Source organism: Lutzomyia longipalpis, chromosome 1, assembly GCF_024334085.1.
Source record: "Lutzomyia longipalpis isolate SR_M1_2022 chromosome 1, ASM2433408v1".
NCBI classification, from domain to species: domain Eukaryota; kingdom Metazoa; phylum Arthropoda; class Insecta; order Diptera; family Psychodidae; genus Lutzomyia; species Lutzomyia longipalpis.
In genome coordinates this window covers 43,662,461-43,678,198 of record NC_074707.1, presented here as the reverse complement: position 1 = coordinate 43,678,198, position 15,738 = coordinate 43,662,461, and the positions used below count along the sequence as shown (strand labels likewise).

General features: G+C 34.9%; 1 protein-coding gene across 1 annotated transcript in view; it reads right to left on the bottom strand.

Annotated features, from left to right (window-relative positions):
- The window catches only part of LOC129792608 (dynein beta chain, ciliary), a 34,135-nt gene extending 19,897 nt beyond the window's left edge, over window positions 1–14,238 (bottom strand). The window contains exons 1-11 of the mRNA XM_055831879.1: window positions 14,089–14,238; window positions 10,956–11,126; window positions 10,195–10,365; window positions 9,982–10,101; window positions 9,357–9,746; window positions 9,016–9,281; window positions 7,447–8,627; window positions 6,686–7,374; window positions 6,403–6,567; window positions 4,151–5,980; window positions 199–465 (exon numbers count right to left, since the gene is read on the bottom strand). Coding sequence (XP_055687854.1) covers window positions 199–465; window positions 4,151–5,980; window positions 6,403–6,567; window positions 6,686–7,374; window positions 7,447–8,627; window positions 9,016–9,281; window positions 9,357–9,746; window positions 9,982–10,101; window positions 10,195–10,365; window positions 10,956–11,126; window positions 14,089–14,238 — 5,400 coding nt within the window. The remainder of the gene's footprint in view (window positions 1–198; window positions 466–4,150; window positions 5,981–6,402; window positions 6,568–6,685; window positions 7,375–7,446; window positions 8,628–9,015; window positions 9,282–9,356; window positions 9,747–9,981; window positions 10,102–10,194; window positions 10,366–10,955; window positions 11,127–14,088) is intronic.
- Between the last annotated feature and the right edge of the window lie 1,500 nt (window positions 14,239–15,738).

Below are 15,738 nucleotides of genomic sequence, written 5' to 3'. Positions count from 1 at the left end.
GAGAGTGTTCGAAGGAATGTCAATGGATTGTGAGGGTTCTTTACGTGTTTTTTCGTCACACTGTAAAAAAAAACTGTTTGTGGTTTGGGAAAGGGGGGCTGTAGTGGGTCGTGTGGGTGGACGTGTGTGTGGGTAGATTATGAAGGACATCACAGAGGTAGAAGGAAGAATATATTTTTGCTGTATGGCTTTTCGTACCTTTAAAGCTTGCAGAATTGATTTCACTTGAATTGCCACAACGGAGAGAACTTCCACGGAAATGCGATTGAACTCATCGAAACATCCGTAAGCTCCCGTTTGGGCCAAGCCTTTGTAGATGTTTCCACAAGATTTATAATCCATTTGTTCCGAACAATTAAACACATAGACCATCATGCCCAGAGCACGTCCAAGATCTTTCGTTGTTTCTGTTTTTCCCGTACCTGCTGGTCCAGCTGGCGCACCACCCATGAATAAATGGAGACTCTGGAAGATTTTTTTTCTTCTTAATACATCGCATATTGATTTAGAGAGAAACGTGGATGAATCAATTTGGTACACATATTTTACATTATGACAAAATTTGGACTTTATGTTCTGAACTGAATTTATTTTGTAAGTCCCATCATTCTAGGATTATATGTATTTAGGATGCGATGAATAATCATCATTATGTATGTTCATCATTCACACGATTTACTGGCTGACCAACATTTACCATATTGCATGAATCAATATCATCTTGTGTACTACATAGTAGTTTGAGTTCATGTACATATTGGCACATATTTATGCTAATCCTGACGTGACTGTTTTTAAAGCAGACTTGCTCTACAATCTAAAATGAAATCTTCGCTTAAAAACTAATAAGCCGTTTGAAATGTTTGTGTCATCCATTGTGGAAAATAACAAACTACATATCAACGAAAATGATGACTTGCATCGCGCCACATGATGCATTAAACTAAGAATTAATTCAGATTTTACAGCTCATAAGAACTAAAACTTTATGTTGCCATCCAACACGTCTTTTCTCCGCTGTTTTATAAGCAAATTAACGGTTAATTAAGGATTTTTAGATAAGAAAATTAGTCAATTAAATTTTTAATTTAGCTAAAGAATTTTTCTTTTAATAAATTGATTTATTTTTCTTTCATTCTTTTACAATGAGCTTTAACAGAAAACCTGCGAACATTTTATGCAAACTTTTAAACACTTTTATAGAGTTAAGAATTTAATTACTTCTATTAATTTTAGAAAAAGCTTCAAGTCCCTGTCGCCTCTTAAAATCCCCACAATATTCTGAAACTTGGAAAGAATAATTATATTAATTGTTTCTTCTACATTTAAGAGCCATTAAAAGCTTTTTAATGTGACTTAACTATATGCACATTGCACAAGTATATAATAATTTAATCAATATTTCACAGCGTCTAACACTTTAGTAAAATTATTATTTTTTAACCACACCGTGAAATTTTCAAAAGTGATTAATTAGTGTTTTTCCCCTTAAATGTTTACGAGGTTGTTTTCGTGCAAAAGCGCAATTCGTGAAATTGAATTTCATGTGATGATACTAAATTGTGAATTATTTTCCACACAGGAAAACATCACCTCACCCGTCCAATACGTGGTTGATATTTCAACAAATTTGTCCTGTTTTAAAGTTAGAACTTTCGGGGAACAATCAATTTAAAATACTTCTAAAATTTCTTCACAAAACTTTCTTAGTAAAGCAAGATAAGGTATTTTCTTCTGTAGTTGTTGAAACATGCATATAACTATAATTTGAACAAAGATATGTGTGTTGATTTTATGTAAAATTAATCAAAGGACAATAAATTCCATATTTGTACATTGAAACGTCATAAATTCTTGCTTTGTTGACAGTGTGTGTTTAACAATATATATTGAAAATTCCGACGAATATAATTGGATTTGTAGAAAATTTATTAAATTCCTTTTTTGAAATCTCATAAAATAATTTATTGATTTGTCTCGAGTTACTTTGCCATATGCACAGAGTGTATATTATGCACCTCACGGACTGCACGAGGCTCTTAAATTTCAGGAAAAATCAGCTTTATGTATGTAGGTATATTATATAAAGTTGCCACTGTTTACGAGGTGTGTGAAGACAAAATCATGACATTCAATATGAAAATTGGATAAAATTTATTAGAGCTTTCGCAAGTTGCGAGAAGGAGCGGGGCGCATATATAGCATTCCTTGCATACTAATCCTACATACTAAATATTCAATTTCACGATAGAATGAAGGAGGAAACTTTTTTCTGTCATTAAATATTTTTAACTCTCTCGTAAATTAGGGTCTATCAGCTGTACATCAGTTGTCAAATAAATGGAAGAAATTCGAAAAGGGAAATAATTTGCATTAGCGGAAGTGCAAAAGTGCAATGCTTGCATAAACCTATTTTGTGCTTATTTCTCTGTTGCCGTCTGCAAATTTAATACAAGGACGACAATAATGCCATTTTATCTTGAGTACAAAATCCTTTTTATAACTTTTCACATAAAAGTGGCATTACGGAGACCCAAAGAAGACTATTAGAGCTGCTAAAATTAAGGCGGAAAAATGAGTTTTTAAGTGCTTTTTTCGTTGGTGCTATGAGTTTTTCTTTAATTTTGCCACTGTAACTTCCATGAGGTTTCTCTTTCGACAACATTTAGGATACATCTTAATGACCCACTCAATGATTGAAAGGATTCCTTCATCGCATATTCATTTTGTATTTACTGCGTTTTATATAATATTTCATTGTATATGGAGAGTAGTATGATGGATCATTTGAAATCACTTCCTGTCCAATTTGTGTTAAATTAATAACATATCATGTGAGTAAGTATTGTATAATCTTCTCCAAAGCTTGCAAGTGACAGCTCAAATTAAATATACGGTGTGAGAAAAACACTGAGAGAGAATTCAATGAAGGTGAAAGAGATAAAGTTTACTTTTCTTTATTGAAAATGTTTTGTTTATAAACAAGGAATAATAACTTTTCCAGAGAATTTATTGAATTCTTGTAGTTCATTGATTTTATTATTATTGATTTTTATTTGTTTCATTTAATAAAACATCTAAAATTCACTATTAACGAAACTTCGTGAAACGTGAAGATTTTTATAAAATTGTAAAAATTATGTTGAGAAAGATTTTTCCAACGTTAAACAAAAATTTATTATTATAGAGGTGTTATCTACTAATTGTTCAATCATTTCGTGTGAATACCTAATCAAATTCAAATTATAAAATGATTCAAATTAATTATGGAGCTAATTTTTCGTTTTGACCAAAAATAATCCCACAAAATTGATAAAATTCAATAAAATAATTTATGTAAAACAAGTTATGAATTAATCTCATTTGTTTAGTAGTTCATAATAACTTCCCACGAGATTTATTTCATTTGAATTTATTTGATTTATTCGATTTAAATACTATTAATTATTTCACAAAAGCACGACTAATTTCCCAATTTGATGCAATCATGCATTGTAATGAATGCAAATCTGAAAAATTATCTAGAATTTAAGCACAGATTTTTAAAAATTTAACCGTAAAAGCTTTTTGGGATAAATATTGAGAATTTGAGCTTTTGCGGAAAATATGACTAGGTCAAGCCTTAAGACATGCAGCTTTGAATTATCATCAAAGCTTTGTAGTTGAGATTAAATTGTCACAGCATGAATTATTAATTAAGATGTCTCTTCTATGGATTATTGCTAATGAAATGCATAGAGGATGTGTGTAAATTGTTTGTTACAGCTCTGACATATTATGTATGTAGGTGGGTAGTATACCTACACTTCTTGTAATTTACAAACCTTTTAACATATCTTTTTCTCGAATCAACAAATCTAAATGATTCGCATTTTGAGGGTCCAATTTGCCTTCACAAATGGATATTTATTTTCGATTTAAAATTCGCATGAACTGTATGAAAAGGCGGTTCAGGCAGTTGAATACCCAGCATCAAAGGAATTGATGTTGTTTGTATGATACAATGTACATGTATAAACCACTTCACATTTTGAAATTTGTGAACCATAAAATACCCTTCTTAATGTTCTTCCCATATTTTCTCCAAGTGTCTCGTGGTTGTTTTGATGCAATATCTGTGAGTCAATTTATTGATGGTATGGTTACTCACCTGCGTCAGGGTGATGTAGCATTTGTCAGTGAGTGGCGTAACCACAAGCCTTGGTGTATTTCCCAGGTATTCATAGTCATAGCGAAATTCAGCATCGCAAATGTTGGCAAAACAGTCATTAGCATCTTCATCCCATTTATGTCGCAATTGACTTTGCCACTGAAATTCCGTTGAACTTTCGATACGGTCGGCAATCAGTTTGGCCACCACATCCCTCGAGTGAACATCAATTGTACATATTGTCATGATTTTCTGCCTCTCGGCAGTCGTTAGTTCACCAATGAGCATGTTAATTAACTCTGCGAGCTGCTCTTTCTGCCTATTGTGGTACTTTTTCATTGCGTACTCATTTCCCATCTCTATCCACTGGAATGCCCTCTCCACCTCGATGGCCCACCAAATTTGGGATGCACACAGGGCAGCCTGGGCTGGCCAGTCGCAAAGCCACTCGTACCGGGGTTTTTCTGTATATGCCAACACCGCTTGACCCAGAATATGCCTCAGGGTATGGCGCATCTCAATGAGGAGTTTATTGAGCCACACTTCGACAGCATCAGAGCACTGGAAGTTATTTTGAAATGCTACATACTCATCCTCCTTGGAAAACATCCCTATTGCCTGTGTTGACCTCTCACCCCGACTCATTTGAAGGGATTTAATTGAGTCAAAGAGTTTTGTGAGGTGACGAAAGACCTCCTGAGGCTGTGTACCACTCGTAAGGATATCCAACAAGTCGACTGATGACATAAAATAGAATCTCGGAAAGTCCATTCTCTTCCCCTCAAGGTATTCATTTAGCACTTTCTCAATGACCATCAATTTCTCATTAACCTCCTGGAGGTCTTTGAGAAGGTGACTCTTCGTCGACATCTTAATTATCAATGGATTTGCTGTAATCTGTGCCAAGAATTTTCTCAATTGTCCATCAATTGTTGTAAAATTCCTAGCTTCTTCGGGAATTTTGACACGAACATCTGTGCTACATGTGAAAATATTCTGCATGAATAGCCACTTGCGCTGTACATCAAACCAAAGATCGAGGATATTGTATACAATTTCTAGGTCATTTTTCCATTTTTTTACCTCACCCGCCATCTCAGCAATGTACCTCGAATGAAGGATATTCTGGAGTTGCATTTGATGATCATCGAGCGTCTCAAAGAACTCTTCATTCCACTTGAGGATGTTCGTTTTCAAATTATCATTCTTCTCCAATTCAAACTTGCACACTTTCCAGAATTTCCTTATATCTACCAATGTTGTCTCGAGTTTCTGCTCATGAATACTCTTCTCAACAATTTCCTTGATATTCTCCTCAAATTTGTGCAACTGAAGATCAAGTAGTGTCCCCAAAGTTGTCCCTGATTCAATCTTTATATCCTCTCCCGTAGCACCTTCCAACTCCTTCCAATGCCTCATTTTCATTGATGTTTCTTGCAGATTCATCATTGTCCTCAGGGATACCAAGAGGCTCCTTAGTGTTGTGTCACAGTACAGGAATGGCTCCAGTTGATGCATTGATTTATCGAGTGTCCGTAGATACTTAAGGTACGCCCTACACTCCTGATCGACCTCATCGAGATTAATCACCAACCACCGTGTTTGTCGCCATTCTGCCACAGATGCCTCAATCATTGCCACACTGTCCCACAGGTGCTTGATATTTCTCAGCTTCTTCTTAATCTCCTTCAATTTTTCTCTCTGATCGAAATTCACACCTAAATCCTTGAAGATATTCCCCAATTCATCGTGGTAGAGTCGCATTTTCTCAATTTTTTCATACCATTCATCCACTTTGACGTAAACATTTGTGCATGGAAATGTGAAAAGCTAAAAAATATTTCTTTTTATCAGAAACTGAACGAAGAATATTTTAAGATAATTTCAATTTTAAAAGAAAATATTAAAATTTATAAAAAATGTAGATTTTTCTTTCAGTAATTAATCGTCAGATCTGCAATAGTTTTCCCTAATTTTCTCTTTAGCAAACAATAAATTAAATGCAAAATGTATATATTCCATTAAATGAATCTAAATAGAATTTATTTATGCAATAAAAGCATCCTAAAACTGTTGCGCAATTATTTCTTCTTCGAGCGATAAATTTGCTGATGGAATATGCTTCCATTAAAAGGAAATTCAAGCACGAAAGATAAATGTGCCAAGCAAAGAAGTATCAATTTATTACATGTTTTTTGCTTGTTAAAAAAACTTCCATTAAATTTAAAATTTAAGAGGTGTTTGCAACTTACTTGCGAATTTTCAAAATCTTCCGCAAACAATTTCAATCTCAGCTCTAGAAGAATTCCCTCCTTCTTCATCATATCCCGTTGGTATGCCAACACATTGGCAATCTCCTCCTCCTTCTCGATGCTCTTCCTCTCCAGCAAAATCCATTTTTTGGGCAAATTTTCCAGCTGAAAAGATAATAAGAAAAAAGAGAGCATGCGGGAATGGGGAATTTACGTGCGGAATCACAAGTCAGTGATGGTAATTGCATGAAAATTCAAATTAATCCATCACACTCCTTAATACCATTTCCAGGATGTTCTCCTCAATTTGAATATTCATTGATTTGAGAAGGTTCACAATATCGATAAGCGATTTAAATAACACGCCGTCATCCTCCTGGTCGCGTTCCTTCGCAATTTCCTTCTGTATTCGTTTTACGTTCTTTACTTTCTCAAAATCCTTCAAATCAATTTCACCGCTAAGCTCACACAAAGCTCGGTCAAAAAACATTTCGTACTCCCTGAGGCATTCATCAACGTACTTGTGTAGCCTATTCTTTAGCAATGTTGCCCATTGATTTATGTGCACAAGCAAATCCTGCCGCAGTCGCGATGAATTCACAATAAGCCAACCTTTGCATACTTTGTGCGTTTCATATTGCGAAATAACATTATGAATTACATCCAGTTTGGCAAATTGCGCTTCATGATTGCACCCAAGCTCAAAATTAACCAAATCTGTATCACTGCTCGCTCTCGATAGGTAAGATGATGCCGTTGGTGAGTTCCAGAATGGAAAATTCTTTCCATTTTTCACATATTCATCCACATGCATTTCTTTATTTAAATTGAGGAAGCTCTCATAGACTATGAAGAAGTCCTGGCACTCATTTACGCATCCAATTGCCTCTGATATGAGGTCGTTGACAAAATTAGATATCTTTTGAATTTCATCGATTTCTTTCTGAAGTGACCAAAACGTGGGAGTTTTTCCTACAGATAAATTATGTTGTGAAAATATTCAATGAAATGTATTTTATTATAGAAAGCCTCATTCGTTCTTACCTGTCGATATCATTTCGTGTTTGCTTTCTTCATTAATGCGTACGATGAGCTGCAAAATACTTGCTGTATCATGAAGAAGACCACGGAATTTCTTGAATAGCCCATTAGGACTATTAATCTCAATTGATGGGTCAAAGATGATGGTTTCTCCCTTGGCAAATAGATTTATTTCCACGAATGGTGGTACTTTCTCATTTTGTGCATTTGTTAGTTCTTCCTTAAAATAATTCAAACAGTCCCGCACGATTTTTGCCAGTTCTTTAAAGACCATGGAGTCAATTGAATTCTTATACTTGACGAACGAACTATTTTCTGCTCCAATTTTTGAAATTTCTCTCCAGTAGTACTCAAGGCGTGGTTCGGCGAATTTCTTGATAAATTCACTGTCAAATCCTCTGAGGAAGGATATTGTTTTGGGATTTATTAATTCGATTTCCTCCCTAGAACTTGGCGTGTATTCAATGTTGGTGAAATATGCAAAATTCTCCAATAGAACTGTTCTGATGAGTTTGTTGAGTTTCATACAATTCCAAAACCACTTTGGAAGGATTTTGTGTCTTTTATAGAAAGAAATTGTGGAGTTTGATGAAAGTTCTTTGCGATGGTACAAAGGATAATTCATCTCTGCCAGATGCTCAGTGATTTTTGCCATGTTCTCCTTAACCTTCATCATTCTTTCGTGAAGATTGTTGATTTTTTCCTCAATTCCCTCAACGCGATTCATATCAAATTCACCCCAATTGTCCATCTCAATTAGCATTCCAATATCATTGGCAATATCCCTGGTTTCATCTTCAATGACTGCCAATTCAAACTCATTCATCTGTGTTTGCACAAAGCGATACTTCTCACAGAATGTAAGCAATTTATTTTTCACAATCCAAAAGGAAGATGATCGCTCAAGCAATTCAGAACCAATTTCATCTGGAATTTCATACTTCAATTGCTGAATATTTCTAATATCTCTCATTAGGACGTCAAAATTGTGGTTGATGTTAATGCATGGAATTCCTGTGACATCCAACACGATAAGTGGCTCAGAATAGCACATATTCAATTTCTCAAGAGCATCCTTGTGCCATGTTCTCAATGTCATCTCCTCAATTTCTCTTAATTCATCCGACAGATTCTTAAACTTATCCATCATCCGTCTTCCTTGTTCACTCTTAAAAATCTCATCACTGCAATGTGAATCAATATTGAAATGAATTCATTCATATTTTCCCCCCAAGTAAATTCTTATGGAAATGAAAAGAAATTTTTTGTAGATAAAATGATGAAAATTACTGAAATAATATTTTTATGAAAAACTTTTAATATTTAAATTCTGAAAATTTTTATTTAAACTATTATTTTCTACAAAATAAGAGAAAACTTTGGAAGAGAAAATTCAAGATGAGAATATTCCTCAGACAGCATCGCATCAAATAGTGCAAGCTATAAAAGAGCTTATGTATACTGAACAGAAAAATTGAAATTAAATCTCATAGCTAATGTTCTGCAATATTTCACAACTCGAATAAATTTTTACGAAAGTGCAGAAGGAAGAGGAAAAAAAAACGAACTCACCTATCAACCACGAAAGGCAACTTATTGAAAGGCTCCTCGAGAATACTCTTGAGTTGATTAATCCATCCAAATACGCCTGAATGGGTTGATGATGTGCGATTGAGCAGGAATTTTCCACCATCCATGATTTTTTCATTCATCCCATAAAAAATTTCAGCGAGTGCATCAATTTCCCGCTCAAACAGCTCACAAATCATCTCAAAATGTTCACGATATCTCCCCCAAAGAATCGGTCTCTCGATAAAGTCACCGATACTTATCAGAATCTGAAAATTGCAATGGAGATAGATTTTCACTTGCGGAAATAGGGGTGTCGAATTTCGGCTGAGAAAATTACTCACATTGATGACTTGGGAAGAGTGATTGCATTTCGAGAGTGCACGAGAGAATTGTGTGGCAATTTTTTCATCCATAAACTCACACTCTTCGTGAAATTGGCGTTTAGCGCAATTGAAATCATGCGGAGTGGAATCAATGTCGAATATGTCGAAAGGTAGATTCTGAAATTTACGCGAAAGTGCCTGAAAATCGCTTAGAATCTTTTTTAGAGTTTGCGTTTCCGCTTTCCCGCCAATATCTCCAAATTCTAAACGTTCAATCTTGCCATAGTCCTGAGTGATTTGGCTGATTGGTTTAATTTCAGCTATGCGTTCGTAGAATAGTGCTGTTTTCTTTGCTTTTAATTCAGCATTTTGCGAATTAGTAGTGGGTGGTGTCAAGTCTGTTGATGCCTTAGAAAGAAAAACAGAAGCCGAAAGGAATTAATTTGAATTACTAAAAAAAGAGTCATTTGTATAAATTAGTATTTAAATTAGAATTTAAAAAAAAATCCCCCAAAGACTATTTTTCAAAGTACATATGTAGATTCATAAAAAAAAATCCAACAGATTTGGAATTTAAATCATTCTTAAAACATGAGAAAATTCCTTGTGATCCTCACACCACAAATACTTTTTCCTTACTCACTTGCTGAATATGTAAATCCGTGTCACTAGACCTTTGTTGCACATACAAGTCAGCATCGCGTGATAAATCATTACTCGATGGTGTTGGAAACACACATTCACCCCTTTCCATTTGTTCTGTCTATCAAAAGAAAGAAACATCTCCCATAAGTATGTGGTGGGATTAAACATAAGATAGAATTTGAAGAAAAATCGACAAAACTTCAACACTTACCACATCTATGAGATTCTTCAACTTGTTCAAATTATCCTGCACCTCTTTCTGCACAATGGGTGGCAGCTGAGATGTAACTTTTGGGTGGGGAAGTAGTCGGATTTGTATGTAATTCGTATGTATGTAGAGATAATCCATGGTGTTTGCAGGGAAATCACCAAAATTAACTGACTACAAGGGTAAAAAAAAAACACTTTAAATACATAATTTTGCTCTTTTCTCCATTGATTGGCGTTCGTGGCAACTTTGGAATTTGCATATATAGATAAAATATAATTCTGTTGAAGTGATTCAATTTTGTTCGTGATTCTTATTTGATTTCTGATTAAATACGTGTTACGTTTTTTTTCTTCTTATCAGAGATTTTCTTAACGAATTTGCATTGATTCTGCTTTGGATTTGCATGCAATTTTCTCAGTTAGTTTGTGTGTTAAAAAAATTGAAGAAAATCTTTTAAATAAAATTCATTAAATTTATTTTTTGAAGGAAAACAAAGAAAAGTCTTTTTCAAAAAAAAAAACAAATTTTGATTATCCTCCCAAAAGCATTGCGCTAATCTCAAAATCATAATTTCTTGTTATACAAATTGGCGGGGAAAATCCATAAAAGTTAATCTATAAATGGATCAACTCGCCTTAAAATATACATGTGTTCATGGCATACAGCAGCGGGAGAACACATCGACAATGGAAGTGGCTGCAAATTCCAATTTTATTGTCTCTAAAACATTTGCCAAAATCCCTTATTGTCTCTTGTTTTACCTCTCTGTAATTCCCAAGTGTAATGACTTCGGGTTTAATCCTCTGGCAGAGGACGATTCTACTCTTACTGGGTGTCTTTGGAAGTTTTTCGTACGGTAGTATAATCCCATCCACATTGAGGAAGTATATTTGCTCCAGTTGGGGATTGTTGAGGAAATTTAGTACAATTGACTGAAAATAAGCACATGATATTGACACCTTGAATTCCATCATTGAAGTGGGGGAGAAAATTTAATGACAAACTTTCCCAATTAATATGGATTTGGCGTGATTTCAAATACATTTACTGGTACATTTCCAAGTTTAAATTGGGGCGGTTTACACTGTGTTATTTTTGGTTTAGGTTTGTATGTCACAAAACTCTTTTTTCCCACCCAAAACCCATTCCCCATATTTGCCACTTTCACCAAAGATACATTCCCCAAATTACCAAGGTGTAATTCAATATTTCCGTTTATTAGATTTACCCTGTTTGTGATCTGCGAACCCGAAAGATGGATACGGGATGTGAGAAGGATACTATATACAATTCGTTTCTATGGGGAATTGATTTAGACAGAGAAGTCCACGAGCAAGCGGATAAATCTAATTAAATATTATGCTACTGCAAGGTTATGTTTGGGAAATCCCTTTTTCATTCCATATACCTCTGTCGCGTGGTCATTTTAATTAAATCGCTGTGACATATGGTAAAATGAGGAGTATGTTAAGTTATATTTAAAGTGCTGTTCTGACCATGTTTCCGGTTGTTCAAACTACACTCACTTCCCATCCACTTGAGGGTTTTTGGTCTCTCAATCGACCCGACCTTGTTCCCATATAGTACCCATAATATTCAAACAGCTTTATTGAAACATTTTCACCGCATTTTGTACTCACTTTCGCTTTGGGAAACAACTCCATTCGTACTTAAATAGCCATTAAATTTCACTAAAATTTTGCTGTGTGAATTTTCACCCCCGGGGGACTATATACGATATTATGTACATGCAATGAAAATTCAAGGGGGATGATCATTCTAAATAAAACTATATCCAATTTTAAATGTTTTAAGATAAAGTTTTAATGGGAAAAATCGATAAATTTTCAATAAATTTATTTTATGAGAAATATATTTTTTTTTGTTATTGAAAAAAGTACAAAATAAATTAAATATATCCTAAAAAAAATAATTTTCTCAATTTTAAGCATAAAAATCTAAAAAATATATACATGTATACATAAATGAGGATTTTTTCGAGTCAGTTTAAATTCTACTTGGTCATTAAATAAAATTTTTAATAAAAAAAGCGATTATGCCAGAAAAAATGTCTTCTTTTATTCTATCAAAGCTTCCGAGAAAATAGCATATATTAGGCAGAGCTTTCACACGGAATTTTTATTATTTGCATACAGACAAAAAAAAACACCGCCCCTTGGAAAAACTTTAAATGAATTCAGTGAAAAATCCCTTCGCAAATTAAATTAGAGCACCCAACAATGCGAATTTTATTAAACGAGTGCTTTTTAGGCAATGGGGGTAACACAGAATAATGTAGAAAACTATATGGCATCTACCAAGAGACATTTATACACCGAAAGTCAATCATAACGCGTCCAGTTATAAGAGTTGGTGTCCCACAACGTGCAAAAGTTTGTTTATGTTAATTTCTGAGTTGTATTAGTAGGCAAAATTGGTTTTTTTTTGTGAAAATGAGTAATTTGATGCATAAAAAAGGTCATATCTCTGGTTCTATAACACCTACAGAAATTTCTTGACTAGTTTTGGAAAGGTATTGAATCGATCTATAATTTGACATATAATATGGTACATTTCAAGGTCACCTCTAAAACACAAAATGGCGGATTTTAGTTTTACCAAAACAGTTTTTGTTATTTTTTGTCCCGAAGGAATGGTTCTAGAGATTTCTAATGTTCTAGAAAGTTGTAGTGTTTTGCAAAACCTTTAATTTGATACTAAGTTGAGCAAAATCGGTCAAGCAGTTCAGGAGATATGACTCTTAGAACTTTTCAAATTCAAGAATTTTTCAAATGGCTATATCTTCTAAACGGCGACATAGATTTTCTTCATTTTTGGACTGGGGAAAGATATTGAGTCAGGCTACAACATATCAAAATTTAAAAGAAATCGATAATGGGGATTCAGAGATATTGCCCCTTAAAGTTAGGCAATTTTTGTTTTTGATTTTAGCGCCTCTTGCGGACATTTTTGGAACTTGGAATGTTATAGACAGTTGTAGGGCTTCTTGAAACCTTTCATTTGATACCAAGATGATTAAAATCGGTCAAGCCGTTCTCGAGTTATATCGAAAAAACACTTTTTGCTTTAGGCCGCCATATTTGCTAAACCGCTTGACCGATATTCATGTATGAATTATCGATGAAAATGTCTCACTGAGCTCTACAACATACTAAAATTTCAGACCTCTAGCTGTAAGGGAAGTGGTTGACGGTAGTTCAAAATGGCGGATGGCGGCCATCTTGGATTTTGAAAATGCGAAAAAATGAAATTTTACACCCACATTTCTATAGAAAACTTCAAATCCGAAGTCTATATCTGTTACCGGTCCTGAGATATAAGGCAAAGTTTGGAGTCCGGGCCGGCCGGCAGGCCGGCCGGATCAAAAATTTTCCACCACCAGTTTTGGAATGTGGGTTGTCTAAAACGTGCTCATACCAAGTTTGAGCCCGATCTGAGGTGGTCGGAAAATCCGACGATTACAATACTTGGTGTTGGCCACGAAGTGGAACACCAACTAATTATGATAATTTTTTTTGCCTTGGACAAACAATTGCTGTGGGGAGGAAGGATACTCGTATGGTTTCATTTAGTGAGCGCGCCAAAAGATGGATGGAGGGGACCCAAGAAGGAAAATTACAGAAGAATCCTTGAGATATTTCGTCAATTCCACCCACAATTATTCATTTTTGTGATTTTCACGCCATTCACTGTGCGTCACGTAATTTTCTTATCAGGCAAAAAACCGGAAGGCGCCGCATGGTGAGAGAAATAAAAGAGTAATTCGGACCATGGTCAAACCTTCTCAAATCGAGCATTTGTTTCAGAGCCGGAGGACCTTCCATTAGATTGCGTGGGAGGGAAAGCTATATACAAATGGGAGAAGAGATTTACCTTGAATTTCTCAATTGACAGCATTTTCTCCCAGTTGTCCATGTTCATTTTTAGTGACTTTAGGGGGAATTCCGCTAGAATTTCCAGTAGATAGGCCTCCTTGGTCTCATCATCCATCTCTTCGTGTCCATTGTCCACTTCCGCCTCCATTGTACTACGCACAGATAAACCTTTTCGTAATTCTGTCTGTGAAAACTAATTTGTTTGTCAGTTGATTGCTCTATTAGCAGTATAGGCGCCTACTGGGGCACTTCGTGCGAATTTAAATTCAACAATCCACCCGCACTCACAGTCAGTTTTGTTCTCTCTCTCTCACAAAGACATCAAATTATCCCCTTGGTATTTATCACCCAAAGACACAACCCAAACCACCCCAAATTTTGCACAAGCCAAGAGAGAAAGCAAGAGACCCTGAGGCAACACAGGAAGTACCTTAGAAAAACAATATACGCCGCGCCGGTGAGCACGAAGATGGAAAAATGTCCATTGAGGGAGATTATGAATGAGGAATTACTGAAAAATATAATTATGCAAATTGAATGTGGAGGGTGCGGGAGAATTAATTTAATTTTAAATGGTTCAAGTTTGTACATTTACATTTGTACAAATGACACCTTTGTCGTGAATGTACACATGGATACAATAATAATAAAGTCTTAACGTGAAATTAATTCCGTGAACTACTTTTGACTCCATCCCTTTTTTTACCATTCTTACACCAAGAAACATATGAATATAATAAGTAGGGTGAGTTTCTGAGGTGAGTCAAGTTAAAGTGAAAATACTTACTCATCTGAGATGATAAAGAAGTAGATTAGGATTAGTTTTTCTTGATTTTAAATATTTATATAATGCTTTAAAGAATTTTATCAAAATTATTAAGGGATTGTTATGCTAAAATTTTCCATTAAAACGAAAAGAGCTTTTGAAGCATCTTAATTAATATAAGATTAATAATAAGTCTTCTAAAGAAGGGTAATAGAATTTCCGAAGATTTTCTTCTATATCTAATTTTTAAAAATCAAAATATGGCTTTAGATCAAAAATTTAAGGTTTAAAAATTTTAATCTGTAAAAGAAAGGAAAGAAAATTTACTTAAAATGATCTTTTCATTCGATAACAATTTAATCTGGCTACCTATCGAGCCATTTCGTGGTTTTTCAACATTTTCCAAGACAGCAGCAATGTTCCCTGATCCTGGGACAATGCCAAATTAGATTTTCTAAATTTCTGGCATCGTCTTTGCAAACAACAAAAAATCAACATCTAAATCGTTCAACTCTGGCAAGAGCGTCACACGTCTGGGGTATATCCCAACATTGAATTTTTGTCGTGTTGTAACATTAGCATTTTTCTTCTGGCTCGTCCACGAGGGTTGTGGTATTTTTCTTCTACCCCGTATACAGTGGAGGTACGTACGAGCGTGTATACACGCGGAAAGGTTTGGTGGAAGAAAGTGGGTGACTGGGTGGCAGTTTCAAGCTTTCTAATGGGAGCTTAAAGCACACCCCGTGTATGTGCTAACATGGCACAAACACAGAGGGCAAGAGCACGGGGTGTTGGGGGGTGGGAATAGGTGAGAAAGGTTCTTGTGGCTGTGGCGCACACTCAACCCAATGTAAATTTGATTGTATTGGACAAAGTGGTGCT